The sequence below is a fragment of the Schistocerca gregaria genome, chromosome 4, assembly GCF_023897955.1.
Source record: "Schistocerca gregaria isolate iqSchGreg1 chromosome 4, iqSchGreg1.2, whole genome shotgun sequence".
Lineage (NCBI taxonomy): Eukaryota > Metazoa > Arthropoda > Insecta > Orthoptera > Acrididae > Schistocerca > Schistocerca gregaria.
In genome coordinates, this window is record NC_064923.1 from 556,721,679 (window position 1) to 556,739,961 (window position 18,283).

Consider the following 18,283-nt stretch of genomic DNA (forward strand, 5'->3'; position numbering starts at 1 on the left):
GTCTGCACTCTGGTATGTTTTAGTCTATGGCAAATTCCCGACCAATAGTCGACTTAACCGCATAGGACTGGCCACCTCCACACTCTGCCCTGACTGTCAGCTCGAAGACACCGACGAGCACCGTCTTCTCTAAAGGGAAATGTTTTGCTCCTCACCCAACGAATCGTGGGCTTCTACCTCCGTGCTCCGCCAACTTCGGTAACGTAAGATTTCTTGTTGTTGTCCCAGACATTTCACTACCCTCTTGCTAAGCTCAATACACTCGACTGGTTTCTTTCAGAGTGGTCTGCATACAGTCCTCGACTTCTGGTACAAAGTTGTGACCGTGCATAGCACCCTCACCCGAAAACCATCCCACCGAAAAACTTTTGCCACTTATCTCTTCTTTGACCCCCCTCAAAGTTGGGGTGTGCCATGCCTACCCATCACATAATGCAACACCCTTATCCACGTTCTCTTGCATCGAAAAAAAAGAAGAAGACATAGGAAGAAGACAGAATGTTTTTATGTTGTTGTATTTCATGTTTTTCTAATATTTTTGTTAAACTAACAATCATTTGTATATGTATAAATTGTAGTACATTGAATAACTGTTGCATCATATATATATATATATATATATATATATATATATATATATATATATATATATATATTAAAAAAAGAAAATAAAGGGAAGTGACTCAAATTAGCAATAGAACTGTCATCGCTCCCGGGTCCGAACCCTGCCATGACTCAACTTTCGATGCGAAAAAAGTGATTAGCGCGACGGAATGTCATCCTAACGGTCTGGGTTCAGTTCCTGGCTGGGTCGGAAATTTTCTCCGCTCAGGGACTGGGGGGGGGGGGGGGAGGGGGGGTTCCTTAACATCATCATTTCATCCCCATCGACACGCAAGTTGCCGAAGTAGCGTCAAATCGAAAGACTTGCACTAGGCGAACGGTCTTTCCACACTTCTGTGATAGTTTTCTGTCGTAGCTCTTCTTGACATGTATCTGCGTACAAGCTCCTCAGCAGCTACACACTTGTAGATTTATAGAAGCAGTTCTTTCAGCAGCTGCTGTAGGGTGGTTCCCCGCCAATTTTGAGCGTTATTATGGGCTATGGCACGCAGCAAGGTGAACATATACAAACACGCGATTGGATAGGGCCGGTCGGTGTGGCCAAGCGGTTCCAGGCGCTTCAGTCTGGAACCACGCGAGCGCTAGGTCGCAGGTTCGAATTCTGCCTCGGGCATGGATGTGTATGTTGTCCTTAGGTTTAAATAGTTCTAAGTCTAGCGGACTGATGACCTCAGAGCCATTTGAACCACTTGATTTGAAAGGTAAACAAAACTCGTTACAAGCATCCTCAGTCATGCTCCATTTACCGAGGTGGAACACCTCTGGTTCATTCAGTCTGGAGTAGCGGAGTAGAATGAAATTGTCTCCAGCACTGTGGATTGACTGGCCATTTCAAGAACCATAAACAGATTCTGCACAGGCAGTAGTCTCCATGAGTTACAAAATGCATCCTCAGTCCAGTCTCTTGCCTCATCATTATTTTGTGGGAAGTATTCCGCATATCCCATCCATTATCTCTTTACTCACCCATTAAACTCCAACATGAACCCGCCAATTCTGTGCAGTTGCATTTCTTTGAATTTCAAGCAGCGAGAGTGTAGGGTAAGTGTCAGCTCCGTTTCCCCATCAAAATTTTGGCTATTCTTCCAGCAGGACAATACACATATGAATAGATGAACACAAATCCCATGGCAGTACCTTAAATACTTCGTCTTCAGCAGCTCAGCGCAAAATAAATCTTTTTCTCACCAGTTCGCAAGTGGGGGAGGGGAGGAGCCCTGTCTCCCACAAACTGATTAAATAAAGAAAATTCTAATAGAATTTTATAAAGAAACAGTGTATCATCTGCATTGTAACTAACACTGATTTGAACTTCGTGTTGTGAGATCCTTCCACAGCAAGAGTTCATCGCGGGCTGAGATGGAAAATCGAGTGGGAAGGGAGGGGATGTGGGGGAAGTGGAGGAATGGGGGGAGGGGAAGTGCCTTAGAACTGAAATGGGAAGGAGGTGACCAAAAATGTCCTAGCATTGACATACGGTTCCCAGAGAGGCGGGGGTGGGAGATGGAGGGAGATGGCTCAGGGGTTTCCTAGATGGGTGGACTATCCCAGGGGGTAAGTATAACGGTATGCTAAGGGAAGGTGAATGGGTATAACTTGCCCTTCAATGTGTTCTTCGCCCTGGAATGTAGGCAAACTACACAAAAATACGTGCTTTCACCCTCCTCTGTCCTTTACTACTTTCTGCTTTAGAGTATATTGTTTGGTGTCCATCCTGAAGCCACAGTCTTATGATAATCTGAGGGAGGAAACTGTATGCATCACGTAAACTGTGTTAACTCTATACCTTGTGTTACCATATTTTCACTGTGTATCGTATGAGGTGGAATTTGTAGGTGACCCAAATATTTTGCTAAATCGCCTAAAAACAACACAGGTGGCCATGCTCCAACACACGGTGGTTAAACCTTCACGCAGATTCGATCCAGGTTTGGTTCACCTCGCTGTATCGCAAGTTAGTTGTTTGTGCATTACAATATACAGGTGTGTCAATGTTTCTACAGTATAGGTTCATGTCACTTTCCGACGTAGTCAACATGGTTGTCTAAGCATTTGATATAACGGTAAACCAGTCTGTCGGAAGTAGTACAAGACAAACCAGGATCCAATTATAGGAGCCACTTACCTACAGGCAACTGGATGTCGGGATAATTTCTTAATTAAATACTTTGGGAGATACGGGCTATTAGCACGGTGTTCCGAGGCAGTCCTTCGGAAACACCGAACCAAATCACACGTAATTGAGCTCATTAGGGTAGGCCACCGTGGTGCATCAGCAAAACTCCTAGAATGGAACACACTACCGACGACAACGCTTTAAGTACTAGATAGACAACCCTATTCATTTGGTATTATTTCGTTTCAGCGTTGCTGCGGTACCCAGCGAGAATACATCCTATGGGTCAGTGGGTTGCGTACACAGTTAATGAAGATGCTTTTGTGCAGTGTACACTGTACGTCATTCTACGATGGGAGTGAATCAATCATTTGCCGTGTGTGGTAGCCGCTCGATCAGACGCTGCTCGCAGGGCTACCCCAGTCGTAGGTTCGAGTCCTCCCTCGGACAAGCGTGAGTGTGTTGTCCTTAGTGTAAGTTAGTGTAAGTCAGATTAAGAAGTTGTGCAAGTCCAGGGACCGATGACATCCGCAGTTTGGTTCCAACAACAATACCACACCAACCAACCCTTCAAAATAACACAATTTGACATTTTAGACAACCTATGCTGCCCTATTGTGTGTGTGTGTGGTGTGTGTGTGTGTGTGTGTGTGTGTGTGTGTGTATTGAACTGGGGACCTAGAAACGACGGAGATGCTTCATGCTGCTGTAGCCCTCAATGGTTCACAACCCCCCATCAGGTCACAGCAGTCACCCCACCCCACCGGCGCCCCCACTCCGAACACAGGGTTATTGTCTGGTTCGGCCCTCAGTGGCTCCCTCCGGGAACGTCTCATACCAGATGAGTGTAACCCCAAATGTTTGCGTGGTAGAGTATTTATGGTATGCGTGTACGTGGAGAGAGTGTGAAGCAATCGCCGACAAAGTGTAACTGAGGCGGAACAAGGGGAATGAGTCCGCATTCTCCGAGGCAGATGGAAAACCGCCTTAAAAAACCATCCACAGACTATCTGTCTCGCGTGTGTCGACACTAATCCACCAGGCGGATTTGTGCCGATGACGGGCTTCCTGCTCGGATAGCAGCGCGTTAGACAGCACGGCTAACTGGGCAGACTACCCAGGGATTACTACAAACAACATCAACTGGAACTATGGCATAGAAATGCTAGTGGAGGAGGCGAAACATACACTTAGAAGATTCATCATATTTAACAACGACACTGCCTAAACTACGTTAGTCCATCCTCACCTGGAGAACAGCTGCATCATATGGATTCCTTACCAGATGGGGCTGACAGAGCCGATCGAGAAGGTTCATTGAATAACAAGCTGTTTTTCATTATCGTGAAATACGAAAGAAAGTGTTACGGATGTAACATGTGAATGGGGTGGTAATTATTAAAACACGGAGGCGCCTTTCTTTTTTTTTTGGCGATTTCAATCAACAAATTTCTCTTCCGAATGACAATATTTTTTTGGAATTCCACCTGAAATGTAAGAGAAATGAGAGATCGCACTGAATGCTGTAGGCCTTTATTTTTCCACGTGGTATTCGAGAGTGGAAAGTGGAGAAACAGTCTGAAACTGCTTGCATAAACCCTCTGCCACAAAGTAGTCATGTAGATATTTAGCTGGGCATCAGTTGAAAGTCACTGGTTCCTGTGGCTGCTTGCCCCTTATTCAGGGTATTACAAAAAGGTACGGCCAAACTTTCAGGAAACATTCCTCACACAAAAATAAAGAAAAGATGTTATGTGGACATGTGTCCGGAAACACGTAATTTCCATGTTAGAGCTCATTTTAGTTTCGTCAGTATGTACTCCAACGTGATCAAATTGTAAATTTTCATAATCAACATGTGTGGGCTGACGTGAATCCGCACGCAATTGTGCAATTACGCCATCAACACAGATTTTCTGTGAACGTTTGGGCAGGCATTGTTGGTGATGTCTTGAATGGGCCTCATGTTCTTCCACCTAAGGTCACTGGAGCACGTTATCATGATTTCATACGGGATACTCTACCTGTGCTGCTAGAACATGTGGTTCATGCACGATGGAGCTCCTGCACATTTCAGTCGAAGTGTTCGTACGCTTCTCAACAACAGATTCGGTGACCGGTGGATTGGTAGACGCCGACCAATTACATGGCCTCGACGCTCTCCTGACCTCAACCCTCTTGACTTTCATTTATGGCGGCATTAGAAAGCTCTTGTCTACGCAACGCCGGTAGCAAATATAGAGACTCTTTGTGCTCGTATTGTGGACGGCTACGCCTGCCTCCAGGGCTGCATCAGCGCATCAGGGATTCCATCCGACGGAGGGTGGATGCATGTATCCTCGCTAACGGAGGACATTTTAAGCATTTTCTGTAACTATGTGTTTGAAGTAACGCTCGTACGTTCTGCTGCTGTGTGTTTCCATTCCATGATTAATGTGATTTGAAGAGAAGTAATGAAATGAGCTCTAACATGGAAAGTCAGCGTTTCCGGACACATGTCCACATTACGTATTTTCTTTCTTTGTGTGTGAAGAATGGTTCCTGAAAGTTTGGCCGTACCTTTTTGTAACACCCTGTATAGTTATCAGCGTCGCTCACACATTTACAAGGGGGGGGGGGGGGCAAGGCGTTCGGATCACGTATTTCCATTAAACTATGAACACTTCCATTAGTCCATTACGTCAACGCAGTGTGCTAGTAGTAAAGCGCACTACTTGCACATTTCTGGAATATCGCAGAAGAAATTTTGCGCGTAATCGCTGGATCGCTGGAGGAAGTCCGGCTCTTTTTTCTTTCTTTCTTATTTTATATTTTTTATAGCGCTGATCACGTCATTTAACATATATTACATCCTGAAGTAACATAAGGAAAAGAAACGCGTATATTTACACGGAAGTTTATTGAATTTCCAATGTTATTTGACTGTTTACTAACTTCTATATCCGTCCACAAGTAAACAACCAATGCAGAAAGTTTTCCTGAAAATATATGCCTATCGTGATTTGCGACATCGCTTTACCGGCTATCAGGTGAGCTATCCGTTATTGCTTTGCATCTGGATGCGTCTGCCTGCAGACACAGGTTGCCAGTACGAGCGACAGGCTTGGAAAGCCCAAGTGATACATCGATAAATAAAGGTATAAATACATTTGTTCACTAACACAGTGAGTTACAGTACGCCATCATATAAAAATAACGTACGATTGAACATCGGATGTACTTTAGACATTACTGTTTTTATGTTTTCTTCTTGTCCCCTTAAATCGTCCTTCGTTTTTTCAATTTATCGTGAGAATTTGTACATTCGAAGTGGTGCATTGTTTTGCCAGTCTCACTACTTTTACTTCTGTCTCCAACGGAGTGAGTCCACCTTTGGAGTGGAAAAATTTTCATTTTAACGGAATACGCCTTTTTGATCTACTTCGTGCTAATGAGTATATCGACGGTAGACCGATAAATTTCTTCTCCAGTCGTCATTGCATCCGCACAAATCTTTTTTACTTATTCTGTATCAATAATGCTTCGTGAAGGATAGTATGGCAGTACACAATCGCATCTTTTAACTGGCGCTTTGCAACTTCTTTATGCATTGAATCTTCATGACATTCATCATCCGCAGTAGTCGAATAATTGGGAGTACCTCCCTTTTTGCAATAAAATTGTAAATTTTGTGATTTTCAAAAAATTCGCACTATTCGTTCTTGCTACACTGGTAAGGTCTCACCGCTACGCAAGTCAACTGTCGAATGTGGCCAGTCTCTGTGTATGCAGTTCGAAGCGTCCAAACACAAACCCATTCAGGGTATCTTCTCGATTAAAGGTCTAAGATTGGTTGGTTGGATAATCTGGGGGGAGGGGACCAAACAGCGAGGTCATCGATCCCATCGGATTAGGGAAGTATGTGGGAGGAAATCGGCCGTGCCCTTTCAAAGGAACCATGCTGGAAATTGCCTGGAGCGATTTAGGGAAATCACGGAAAACGAAAATCACGATGGCCGGACGCGAGTTTGAACCGTCGTCCTCCCGCATGCGAGTCCAGCGTGTTAATCACTGCGCCACCTCACTCGGTCAGGCCTAAGAGATTTCGCAAATCACTACATGCACACATTTTCAGGAAAACATTATGCGTTTGGTCGTTTACTTGTCGATACTAATATCTAATATTTGTTGTAATAATGACGATTAGTACATAGCCAAATAAAATTTGTTGTTCAATAAACGTTCATGAAATAAATACAAGCAAATATAGGTGATGACTTTTCATTATATTATGTTTCAAATGTAATCTACAGTATATGAAATTACGACCATAGTTTGAAAAAAAAGTACATAAATTAGAAAAAATAATTAACGGGACTCGATCCAGCGATTCACAGATTGCGGAGCTAGAGCGCTAACCAAGTGATCATGCCATCCCGTGCTGAGGGGACGCAACGCGCCGGTACATCATCGACGCATAAAACTTCTTTTGCGGTTTTGTCGAAATCGTGTAGTAGTACGCCTTACTATGCACATTATGTAGTCCTTATAGACTAATAAATGTGGAGTAAAAGTGTGTTCCGAACGTCGTGGTCTCACCCTGGTTAGTTATTACCCAATTTACGTTTAGTCAATAGGGCTATAACACAGGAACAAAAGGGGTTTTACGTCTCCGTGGAATGCAGTTACAGCTGTGCCGTGACATCGCTGTACAGATTACGGCGCTTTATGTCTTACAGCCCAAAGCTGGGTAAAGCGCACCGCGGCAAAACGACTTCAATTACTGCAGTAAGACGGGACGTGCTAGCGTAAGTACGCAATTAATTTTACTATTGTGTGGAAGGTTATAATTTTTGTGATGGAGGGCAGATGCAAATTTTGTGAAAAGTAAATTAGAACTTGATCTTGAACGTAAATGCAAAGAAGTAACACAAGTTCAAAAGACTAATTGCCCTAAGAGTAAGTAAATTTCACCTCATGTTTCTGTCTTCATTCATGTGAATCTTTTTGAGACGACTTGCAGTTGCATTAAAACAGTTTGTAAATGGAAAGTAATATCTTCATCAACGGAAAACCGGAATTACCATCTGTCTCTTTGTTACGAGGTTCGTTCAACAAGTAAGGTAACAAGAGCTCTCACCGCACGCGGTAAATGAGACAATCCAGGCTTCTAATCACTGCGGTAGATAGCGGTAGTTGTGCATTTGCGCTTCGAAATATGTTTTTAAGGTGGAGCGGTTTAGTGATACATGGTCGGCGATTGAACTGCTAAGTGCTGTGTTGCATTGACGCAAAGAGCCCCTACAAAAGTTCATCACCTACTGATAGAAGTTTATGGGGTCAATGGTTTTGGGCCCGGAATTTGATGAAGCAGAACACATGTGAAAGACGACCGACCATAGGTCAGCCTGCCCGCCTGGCTAGCCGCACGGTTTGACGCGCTGCTTTGCGAGCGGGAAGCCCGTCCCCGGCGCGTATCCGCGTCGAGGTCCGGTGTGCCGACCAGCCTCTGGATGGTTTTTAAGGCGGTTTTCCATCTGCCTCGGTGAATACGGGCTGGTTCCCCTTGTTCCGCCTCAGTTACATATTGTCGGCGATTGCTTCACACTCTCTCCACTTACGCGTACACCTTAAATACGCCACCACGCAAATAATTTGGGGTTACACTCGTCTGGTATGAGACGTTCCCGGGGGGGGGGGGGCTCCACTGGGGATGAACCGCACAGTAACCCTGGTTTCGGAGTGGGGCGGTGGTGGGATGTGTGGACTGCTGTGGCTTGTTGTAGGGTTGTGAACCACTGAAGCCTACGGCGGGGACGAAGCCTCTACATCTTTTATAGGTTCCCAGTTCCATACAATACAATACAATCCCTAGGTATTCAGTTGAATCTAAAACGTTTAGCCCGGAAGTGTTTACTGATGAAGACGCCGGCCGTGAAAGCCTACATGGGATGATAAAACCTTTAAATTTATGTCATTCAGTATGCAACCGAAATTTAAAGGACTTTTTATAGTCATATGAAGAACTTCACACTTTTTATGCTTACAGTCAATTACCACTTCTTGCATCTTGCTGATATCTATATTATATCCTTTTTTTATCTTCTGGTATCTTCAGTAGATGGTAAATGACAACATCATCTACAGACAATCTAAGAGGGCTGTCCAGTTTGTATACTGAATTGTTTTTATAGATTAGGAACATCAGAACATCAGAGGGGTTATAACATTTCCTTTAGGAAACCCAGATATCGCTTCCTACTTCATGAGTTTCTGTCAGTTACTACGAATTGTCACCTATCTATCAGGATACCACGGATATAGTAACACAACTGCGGCGATGCTTCCGAGGTATACAGTTTGATTAGAAGCCGCTTGTGACTAGCGGTGTCAAAAGATTTCTGCAAATATAGAAATATGATGTCAATCTGATGTCTCCCGTCGATAGCACGCATTATCTCGTGCGTACAAAGAGCCAGTTGTGTTACACAAGGAGTATTTTTTGTAAAGCCGTGTCACTAGGTGGTTTTCTTCTGGGTAATTTGTGTGTTTCAAAATCCTACTTCAAATCAATATCAACGATATGGTAATCAACGATATGGTGCTAAAACTCACAGAATTACTTGTATATCGTTTATCGTGTTTTGCACGGACCTGTGCTATTTTTCAGTGCTTAGGTGCGAATTTTTCGTCGAACAAGCTGTTGCGAATGTGGGTTGGATAAAAAGTAGTGACGACAGTGTTTTAATTCATACCAGACTTTATTGAGAGATATTCAGCGTATTGCATGGCCTCAATGTATTCGCTCCAGATATCTATCACCTTGCCCCACAGTGATTGAAGGCATTGTACACAGCGCGCTCATCTCTGTCCATGTCTCTCATGGACAGCCCTTTGGCAGCATGATGTCTTCTCTAGTATTGTATCGTGTGCCGTGTAGAAGTCCCTTCTTCTTGGCGAACAGATTGTAATCGAATGGACTGATGTAGGGTGAATACGGTGGATGTTCCAATATCTCCTACCTCCACACGCGCAGCAGCTCCTGCACGTGTTTCACCATGTGGCGTCATGAATTGTCATGATGGGTGATAGGATGCAGTGATAGAAACTGCCGTCTTTTATTTTTCTCAGTGCGGCACGAAAGTCAGATGGTTCAAATGGCTCTGAGCACTATGCGACTTAACTTCTGAGGTCATCAGTCGCCTAGAACTTAGAATTAATTAAACCTAACTAACCTAAGGACAGCACACACATCCATGCCCGAGGCAGGATTCGAATCTGCGACCGTAGCGGTCGCTCGGCTCCAAACAGTAGCTCGGCGCCTAGAAACGCACGGCCACTCCGACCGGCGAAGGTGATGTCCCAAGAAACTACTGTAGTAGGACTGCAGTATGCTGCAGTGACCACTTGTCCCTGTGGTACAACGTGATGCGGGATTAACCGATGGATGTCGTTTCCACGACAACCATCGCTTTGGCACCGGCTGGTTCATGGCGCACGTACTGTGGGCGAGGAGAACCAGGACGCTTCCATTCATTGGATTGGCGCTTTAATATTGGCTTGTGCAACAGAGCCCAGGTTTCATCCATATGGACCACCCTTCCAAGGTAGACTTTTCACCCTTCCTGTGGTAACGGTTGAGCAATTCCTCTGCAAGTGCATAACAATGCCACTGTTGCACCTCGGTCATTGCATGTGGTATCAACGCACTGAAATTTCGCGGAAACGAGGAATATAGTGCAAAACGTGTGGCACTGTTTTATGGTACACGCCTGCATTTGCAGCTAACTCACGCTCAGTCCAGTTCACATCCAGCGGGAAGGCAAGGAGTTCAGTTGTCATATTCTGTTTTGAGGGGTCTCCCGAACGGGGCAGATCATGAATGACATCGCTGCTATCCCAGAACATTGTCCTCCATGTCATCACTTTACGATATGGCAATGCTGCATCACCACTCGCCTCATGCTGTCGCCGAAGATATTGTTGTGCACTTCAACCACGTGCCGCCGAAATCTTGATCCACGACGCACTTTGTTTGTGTTCCCTAAACATACTGCCAGGGTGCTTCAACATCACTGGCCTCCCGCACTTCCAGACAATACACACTGCAAGTGACACAAACACAGCCGACACTGCATACTGCACTGCTTCAACTGCTATAACAACAGCCACAGCTATTGTCAGCCTGCTTGCCATTTGACAGACATCTGTCATTTTACAACATCGTTGCCACAACTTTTTATCAAATTCTGGTATCATTGGTAAAAACAAAGATACACAATGTGATCGGAAATATCCGGGCCCTCAACTCCCCCCCCCCCCCCCCCCGCCTGAAAAAAAGTTTTTCATAGTAGATGGATTGTGCTGCCACAAAATGCCAGGTACTCCATATGAGGAACCTCAGTACTAATTAGACATGGCGAGCGAGCACAATGGGGTGCTTCAGGGATCCCACAGACTTCAAACGTGGTCAGTTAGTTAGGTGTCACTTGTGTCATACGTCTGTACGCGAAATTTCCACACTCCTAAACATACCTAGGTCCACTGTTTCCGACGTGACAGGGGGGAAACACGTATAGCAAAAAAGCGTACAGGCCGTCTTCGTCTGTTGACTGACAGAGGCCGCCGAAAGTTGAAGAGGGTCGTAATGTGTAATAGGCAGACATCTATCCAGACCGAGCGAGGTGGCGCAGTGGTTAGCACACTGGACTCGCATTCGGGAGGACGACGGTTCAATCCCGTCTCCAGCCATCCTGATTTAGGTTTTCCGTTATTTCCCTAAATCGTTTCAGGCAAATGCCGGGATGGTTCCTTTGAAAGCGCACGGCCGATTTCCTTCCCAATCCTTCCCTAAACCGAGCTTGCGCCCCGTCTCTAATGACCTCGTTGTCGACGGGACGTTGAACACAACCACCACCACCATCTATCCAGACCATCACGCAGGAATTCCAGACTCCGTCAGCATCCACTGTAAGTACTATGACAGTTATGCGGGAGGTGAGAAAACTTGGATTTCATGGTGGAGCGGCTGCTCATAAGCCACACATCACGCCGGTAAATGCCAAACGGCCCCTCGCTTGGTGTAAGGAGCGATCGAACAGTGGATAAACGTTGTGTGGAGTGACAAGTCACTGTACACAACGTGGCGATTCGACAGCGGGGTGTGGGTATGGCGAATGTCCGGGTAAAGTAATCTGCCAGCGTGTGTAGTACCAACAGTAAAATTCGGAGTTGGTAGTGTTATGGTGTGGCCGCGTTGTTCATGGAGGGAGCTTGCACTCCTTGTTGTTTTGCGTAGTAATACCACAGCACAGGCCTACATTGATGTTTTAAGCACCTTCTTGTTCCCACTGTTGAAGAGAAATTCGGGGATGGTGATTGCATCTTTCAACACGGTCATGCATCTGTTAATAATGCACGGCCTGTGGCGGAGTGGTTACACGAAAATAACATCCCTGTAATGACGGATCTGCACAGAGTCCTGACCTCAATCCTATAGGACACCTTTGGGATGTTTTGGAACGCCGACTTCGTGCCAGGTCTCACCGACCAACATCGATACCTCTCCTCAGTGTAGCACTCCCTGAAGAACGGGCTGCTATTCCCCAAGCAACCTTGCAGCACCTGATTCAACGTATTCCCGCGAGAGTAGAAGCTGTCATCAAGGCTAAGGGTGGGCCAACACCATAATAAACTCCAGCATTACTGATGGAGGTCGCCGCGAACTTGTAAGTCATTTTCGGCTAGGTGTCCGGATACTTTTGACCACATAGTGTTTTTGGTCAGCACACATAAGTGAATAGGTTTAGATTTGCCATGCGTTTGTATCTTCAAAGATATAGAGGGTATAAAATCGGATGTCTTTCTGCAGCACACTGCGCACATCACTACACAGAACAATGTGTTAGTCATGCTGCTGGTTTCATCACCGCAACTACCGGCTGGCGACTTACTTGTAGTTGCAGGTGGGGCTCTGGTAGCCCTGTCCCGGGACGGACGAGAAGTACACAAAGAAGAAGGCGGCCGGCAGCAGCCACAGCAGCGCGATGCACGCGGACGTGTTGCGGTGCGTCATGATGGCCGGGTAGTGCAGCGGCCGCAGGATGCCCAGGTAGTGGTTCGCCGCCAGCGCCAGCAGGTGCGCCACCGCCGCGATAATGCCTGAGCAGGGGCGCACTCAGCCGCAACCACGCACATCTGAGGTTGCTCATAGTCCTAATCAAAATATCTGAAAAATGCACTGCTACGTGAGTCGAAGCAAGGCTCCGGGATTAGACAATATTCCGTTAGAACTACTGATGGCCTTGGGAGAGCCAGTCCTGACAAATCTCTACCATCTGGTGAGCAAGATGTATGAGACAGGTGAAATACCCTCAGACTTCAAGAAGAATATAATAATTCCAATCCCAAAGAAAGCAGGTGTTGACAGATGTGAAAATTACCGAACTATCAGTTTAATAAGTCACAGCTGCAAAATACTACTGGTAGAAGCCGACCTCGGGGAAGATCAATTTGGATCCCGTAGAAATGTTGTAACACGTGAGGCAATACTGACCTTACGACTTATTTTAGAAGAAAGATTAAGGAAAGGCAAACCTATTTTTCTCGCGTTTGTAGACTTAGAGAAAGCTTTTGACAATGTTGACTGGAATACTCTCTTTCAAATTCTGAAGGTGGCAGGGGTGAATTACAGGGAGCGAAAGGCTATTTACAATTTGTACAGAAACCAGATGGCAGTTATAAGAGTCGAGGCGCATGAAAGGAATGCAGTTGTTGAGAAGGGAGTGAGACAGGGTTGTAGCCTCTCCCCGATGTTATTCAATCTGTATACTGAGCAAGCAGTAAAGGAAACAAAAGAAAAGTTCGAAGGAGGCGCTAATATCCATGGAGAAGAATTGAAAACTTTGAGGTCGCCGATGAAACTGTAATTCTGTCAGAGACAGCAAAGGACTTGGAAGAGCAGTTGAATGGAATGGACAGTGTCTTGAAAGGAGTATGTAAGATGAACATCAACAAAGGCAAAACGAGGATAATGGAATGTAGTCGAATTAAGTCGGGTGATACTGAGGGAATAGGATTAGGAAATGTGACACTTAAAGTAGTAAAGGAGTTTTACTATTTGGGGAGCAAAATAACTAATGATGGTCGAAGTAGAGAGGATATAAAATATAGACTGGCAATGGCAAGAAAAGCGTTTCTGAAGAAGAGAAATTTGTTACCATGGAGTACAAATTTAAATGTCAGGAAGTCGTTTCTGAAAGTATTCGTATGGAGTGTAGCCATTTATGGATGTGAAGCATGGACGATAAATACTTTGGACAAGAAGAGAATAGAATCTTTCGAAATGTGGTGCTGCAGAAGAATGCTGAAGATTAGATGGAAAGATCACATAACTAATGAGGAGGTATTGAACAGATTTGGGGAGAAGAGGAGTTTGTGCCACAACTTGATAAGAAGGGGCCGGTTGTTAGGACATGTTCTGAGGCATCAAGGGAACACCAATTTAGTACTGGAGGGCAGCGTGGAGGGTAAAAATCGTAGAGGGAGACCAAGAGATGGATACACTAAGCACATTCAGAAAGATGTAGGTTGCAGTAGGTACTGGGAGATGAAGAAGCTTGCACAGAATAGAGTGGCATGGAGAGTTGCATCAAACCAGTCTCTGGGCTGAAGACCACAATAACAAACAACAACCTTATTGTGTTGTGAATTGTAGCTAACTGTGATATTAGTTACTTCAGATAGTTTTCATTTTCTTTCCGTTTAGTATCTAAAGCATTTCCATTCATTTGATTCTGTCACGTACAATTTTCAAATTCATAAACATTTTGTGCTGGTATACTCGTCATTACACTACTACTATACCAGCCATTCACAATAATCTTTAATACATAGCTAAGATTATTACAGCACACTCGCGGGATTGTTAGAAGAAAAAAATGCACAATAATCTGTGATGCACATTTATTATCCCGATGATGTCCTTTTAGGACAACTCACAAAAAAGACCGTGAAATCAGATCTAAATGTGTTTTCCATAAAGATCGCATTATAAAGTTGTCTTCTAACTTCGTTATCACTGTCTTCCAACACGACAGCTATGTATTTCCTTTTGAACGGGCTAGGAGTGGAATGGTGTGATCAGTTTGAGTTTGGCTGGAAACAAGTACCATCTTGGGCTCGACGCAAGAGACCAGTAAAGTACCAAAAGAGGACTTACTAGCATAAAACTTCACTGCAATAACTTCCGACACTGATCTTATATCCAGTTTGTGAGCGACAGCAGCGCAGTAGCTGCGGTGGCAGCCTGAACTAACAAACGCAAACATCAGATGTGCATTCCACCAGTCAGTTTTGGCGAGGCAGTGTTAAGCAGTGGGCATGTGGTCATACGTAGTGTTTCAGCGTTGCTGAGTCACAAATCGGAGTGGAGAAATATCTCTAAACCAAGTGTTCGACATTTGCTAGAGTATTTTGATGAAGAGAGAAATATATCCTGCACGTCTTGACTGCCGAGCAAAAAACTACGACGCTTGGACGCCTGGCGCAACTCGACTGAAATAAAATGCCAGAAAATTCTTTTCTGAAAAAAAAAAAAAAATGAATCATCACAGACGTGGCTTGGCCTTATCAATAGTAACCTATCACGAAACGACAAAATACAGAGTAGGCTTCTGATGGCTCGCCGAGACCTAAGAAGGTCTGAATGTGACGCATGAGTTGAATAATATCCCAAAGAAGTACTTTTCTCGCAATTTCACATTCACATGGTTTTATGAACGTTGTGTGCATAGTCGGTAATGTATGACTATGTGGAATATTTGAAGCACTGAACCAACCGTCATAACTTTCATCTATTTTTTTAAATCCAGTCCAGAAATTTTTCGTATTCACAGAATACAACTCAGTAACTACACTTTTTAATGTTATTGTCAAACAAACAAACGTTCCTTTTTAACTTTTCTACCCAACATATCACGTAGACTAACTTTCCTGAAACTGTGTACATCACAATCATAGAAGTTCCGTATGAATTTTCACTGTATTTACTGACTTCTCTGCCAAATTGGGTGATTTTAGTTATTATAACACATTTCTGTCTAAGCTGACTACAGGACCTGTTTCAAGTTTATGAATGAGCATTCGATTGAAGCCTGTGAATACTATAACGGTGCTGTTGTATACATTAGAAAAATGACTGTATGTTGCAAGAGAACAAAGAGGCCAAACAAGCACAAAAAATACCTAAGTACAAGATTATTACAAGCGACTGAGGCATGAACTACGTGACTGCAGATGCATACCCGACTGGTTGCGGTAAATCTTCCAGCTTGGTGCAAGCAGTATCAGCGACTTGCCTGTCAAATTTGCTACTTATTTTATGAAACAGCTTCCAAATTACACTAGCGAGGCTTAGTGGGCCTGGTTTCAGACATTAGTAGCACAGAAATATGTGAGGCGGGCACCAGTAACTGGACATGGATCACTGTCAGATAGGCTACCAACTTAAAGGTATACATCCTCAAGCCACTTCAGAGTGAGATTTGGTCGATACTCCGCACCATTATCAGCTATAATTGTGGATATAATCCTGTATCTACATCTACATCCTACTCCGGGGGTAGTTTTGGTACCGCTAACTGAACCCCCTTCAATGTTCCACTCGCGAGCGGTGCGTAAGAAGAATGAGCCGGTAGGTCTTTGTGTTCGCTCTGGTTCCTCGAATTTTCTCGTCGTGGTTATTTTGCGAGATGTATGTGGAGGAAGTAATATGTTGTCAGACTCTTACCAGAAAGTGTTCTCTTGAAATTTCAATAGTAAACGTCTCCGTGACGCACAACGCCTCTCTTGCAACGTCTCCATTGGAGTTTGTTGAGCATCTCCGGAACGCTCTCGCGCGAACTAAACGATCCCATGAAGAAACGCGCCGCTCTTCGTTGTATGTTCTGTGTGTATTCCATAAGTCCTCCCTGGTCCTAGTAAGGAACCCAGACACATGAATAATGTTCAAGAATCTATCAAACAAGAGCCTAGTACGCCACTTCCTTCGTAAATGAGTTAATTTCATGAGATTCTTTTTACAAATCTCATTGTGCCATCTGCTTTTCCTAATATTTGTCTCAGTTGGTCCGCGTTCTCGGTTCCCGGGTTCGATTCCCGGCGGAGTCAGGGATTTCCTCTGCCTCGTGATGACTGGGTGTTGTGTGATGTTCTTAGCTTAGTTAGGTTTAAGTAGTTCTAAGTGCTAGGGGACTGATGACCATAGACGTTAAGTCCCATAGTGCTCAGAGCCATTTGAACCATTTTTTTCTCAGTTGTCATTCTAATTAAGGTCGCTCTGAACAGTTTCTCCTAGATATTTTACGTAAATACTGTTTCCAGCAATTTGTGATCAATAGTGTAGTACTGCAGTAGTGAATTTCTTTTCTATGTTTGCGCCATGTACTACATTTATATACCTTCAACTGCCAAAGGCCGCAAAATTACTCAGTAGTCTTCAGGTCATTCTGCAAATCGATACTGTCTTCTGGCATTGTTACTTTCTTATACACAATCGTATCATATGCGAAGAATGTTAAAGAGCTTCCGACGATTTCTACTAGATCATTTATATACATGGTTGACAATATGGGCCCTATCACACTTACTTGGTGTACGACGGAAACGTTTACATCTGTCGATTTTGTTCCGTTAAGTGTGACATCGACATGCGAGGAACTCTTGAATCCAGTCGAATCTCCCGTCTAATACTCGGTAAGCTCGGATTTTTTTTACTAAATTGCAGTGCAGGACATCGTCAAATCCCTTGCTGAAGCCAAGGAACACGACAGCGTATCTCTTGTCTACAGCGCTATGGATCTCACGTACGGTCAGAGGGATCTGGGTTTCACAAGATCTTAGTTTTCGGATTCTATGGTGACTTTTGCTGAAGAGATTTTTATTCTCAAGAAGTGTCATAATTCTACAGCAAGAAACGTGTTTCATAATTGTACAACAGATTGACGTCAACGATATTGGTCTATGATTACTTGCATCTGACCGAGCGAGGTGGCGCAGTGGTTAGCACACTGGACTCGCATTCGGGAGGACGACGGTTCAATCCCGCTTCCGGCCATCCTGATTTAGGTTTTCCGTGATTTCCCTAAATCTCTCCATGCAAATTCCGGGATGGTTCCTTCGAAAGGGCACGGCCGACTTCCTTCCCCGTCCTTCCGTAATCCGCTGAGACCGATGACCTCGCAGTTTGGTCTCTTCCCCCAAACAACCAACCAACCAACCAACTTGCATCTGTCCTGCGTCCTTTCCCGTAAACGGGAATGACGTTCGTTTGCTGCTAAATTGGAGCAAGTTTTTTCGCATAATCTTTTCAGAATCTTATAGGTACCTCATTTGGTCCTGACGCATTTCCACTACTAAGCGACTGTAGTTGCTTTTCTATTCCGTTATCGACTAATTCAATATCTGCCGTTTGTGCGTTCTCACGGTGACTGAAAGGAGTGAGCGTGTTACGATCTTTCGTGGTGAAACAATTTCGGAAGACAGAATATAATATTTCGGCCTCCT

General features: G+C 44.5%; 1 protein-coding gene across 1 annotated transcript in view; it reads right to left on the minus strand.

The window, feature by feature from the left end:
* LOC126267812 (trace amine-associated receptor 8a-like) overlaps positions 1 to 18,283 on the minus strand; it is a 137,973-nt gene that overhangs the window by 52,700 nt on the left and 66,990 nt on the right. The window contains exon 3 of the mRNA XM_049973117.1: positions 12,673 to 12,880. Coding sequence (XP_049829074.1) covers positions 12,673 to 12,880 — 208 coding nt within the window. The remainder of the gene's footprint in view (positions 1 to 12,672; positions 12,881 to 18,283) is intronic.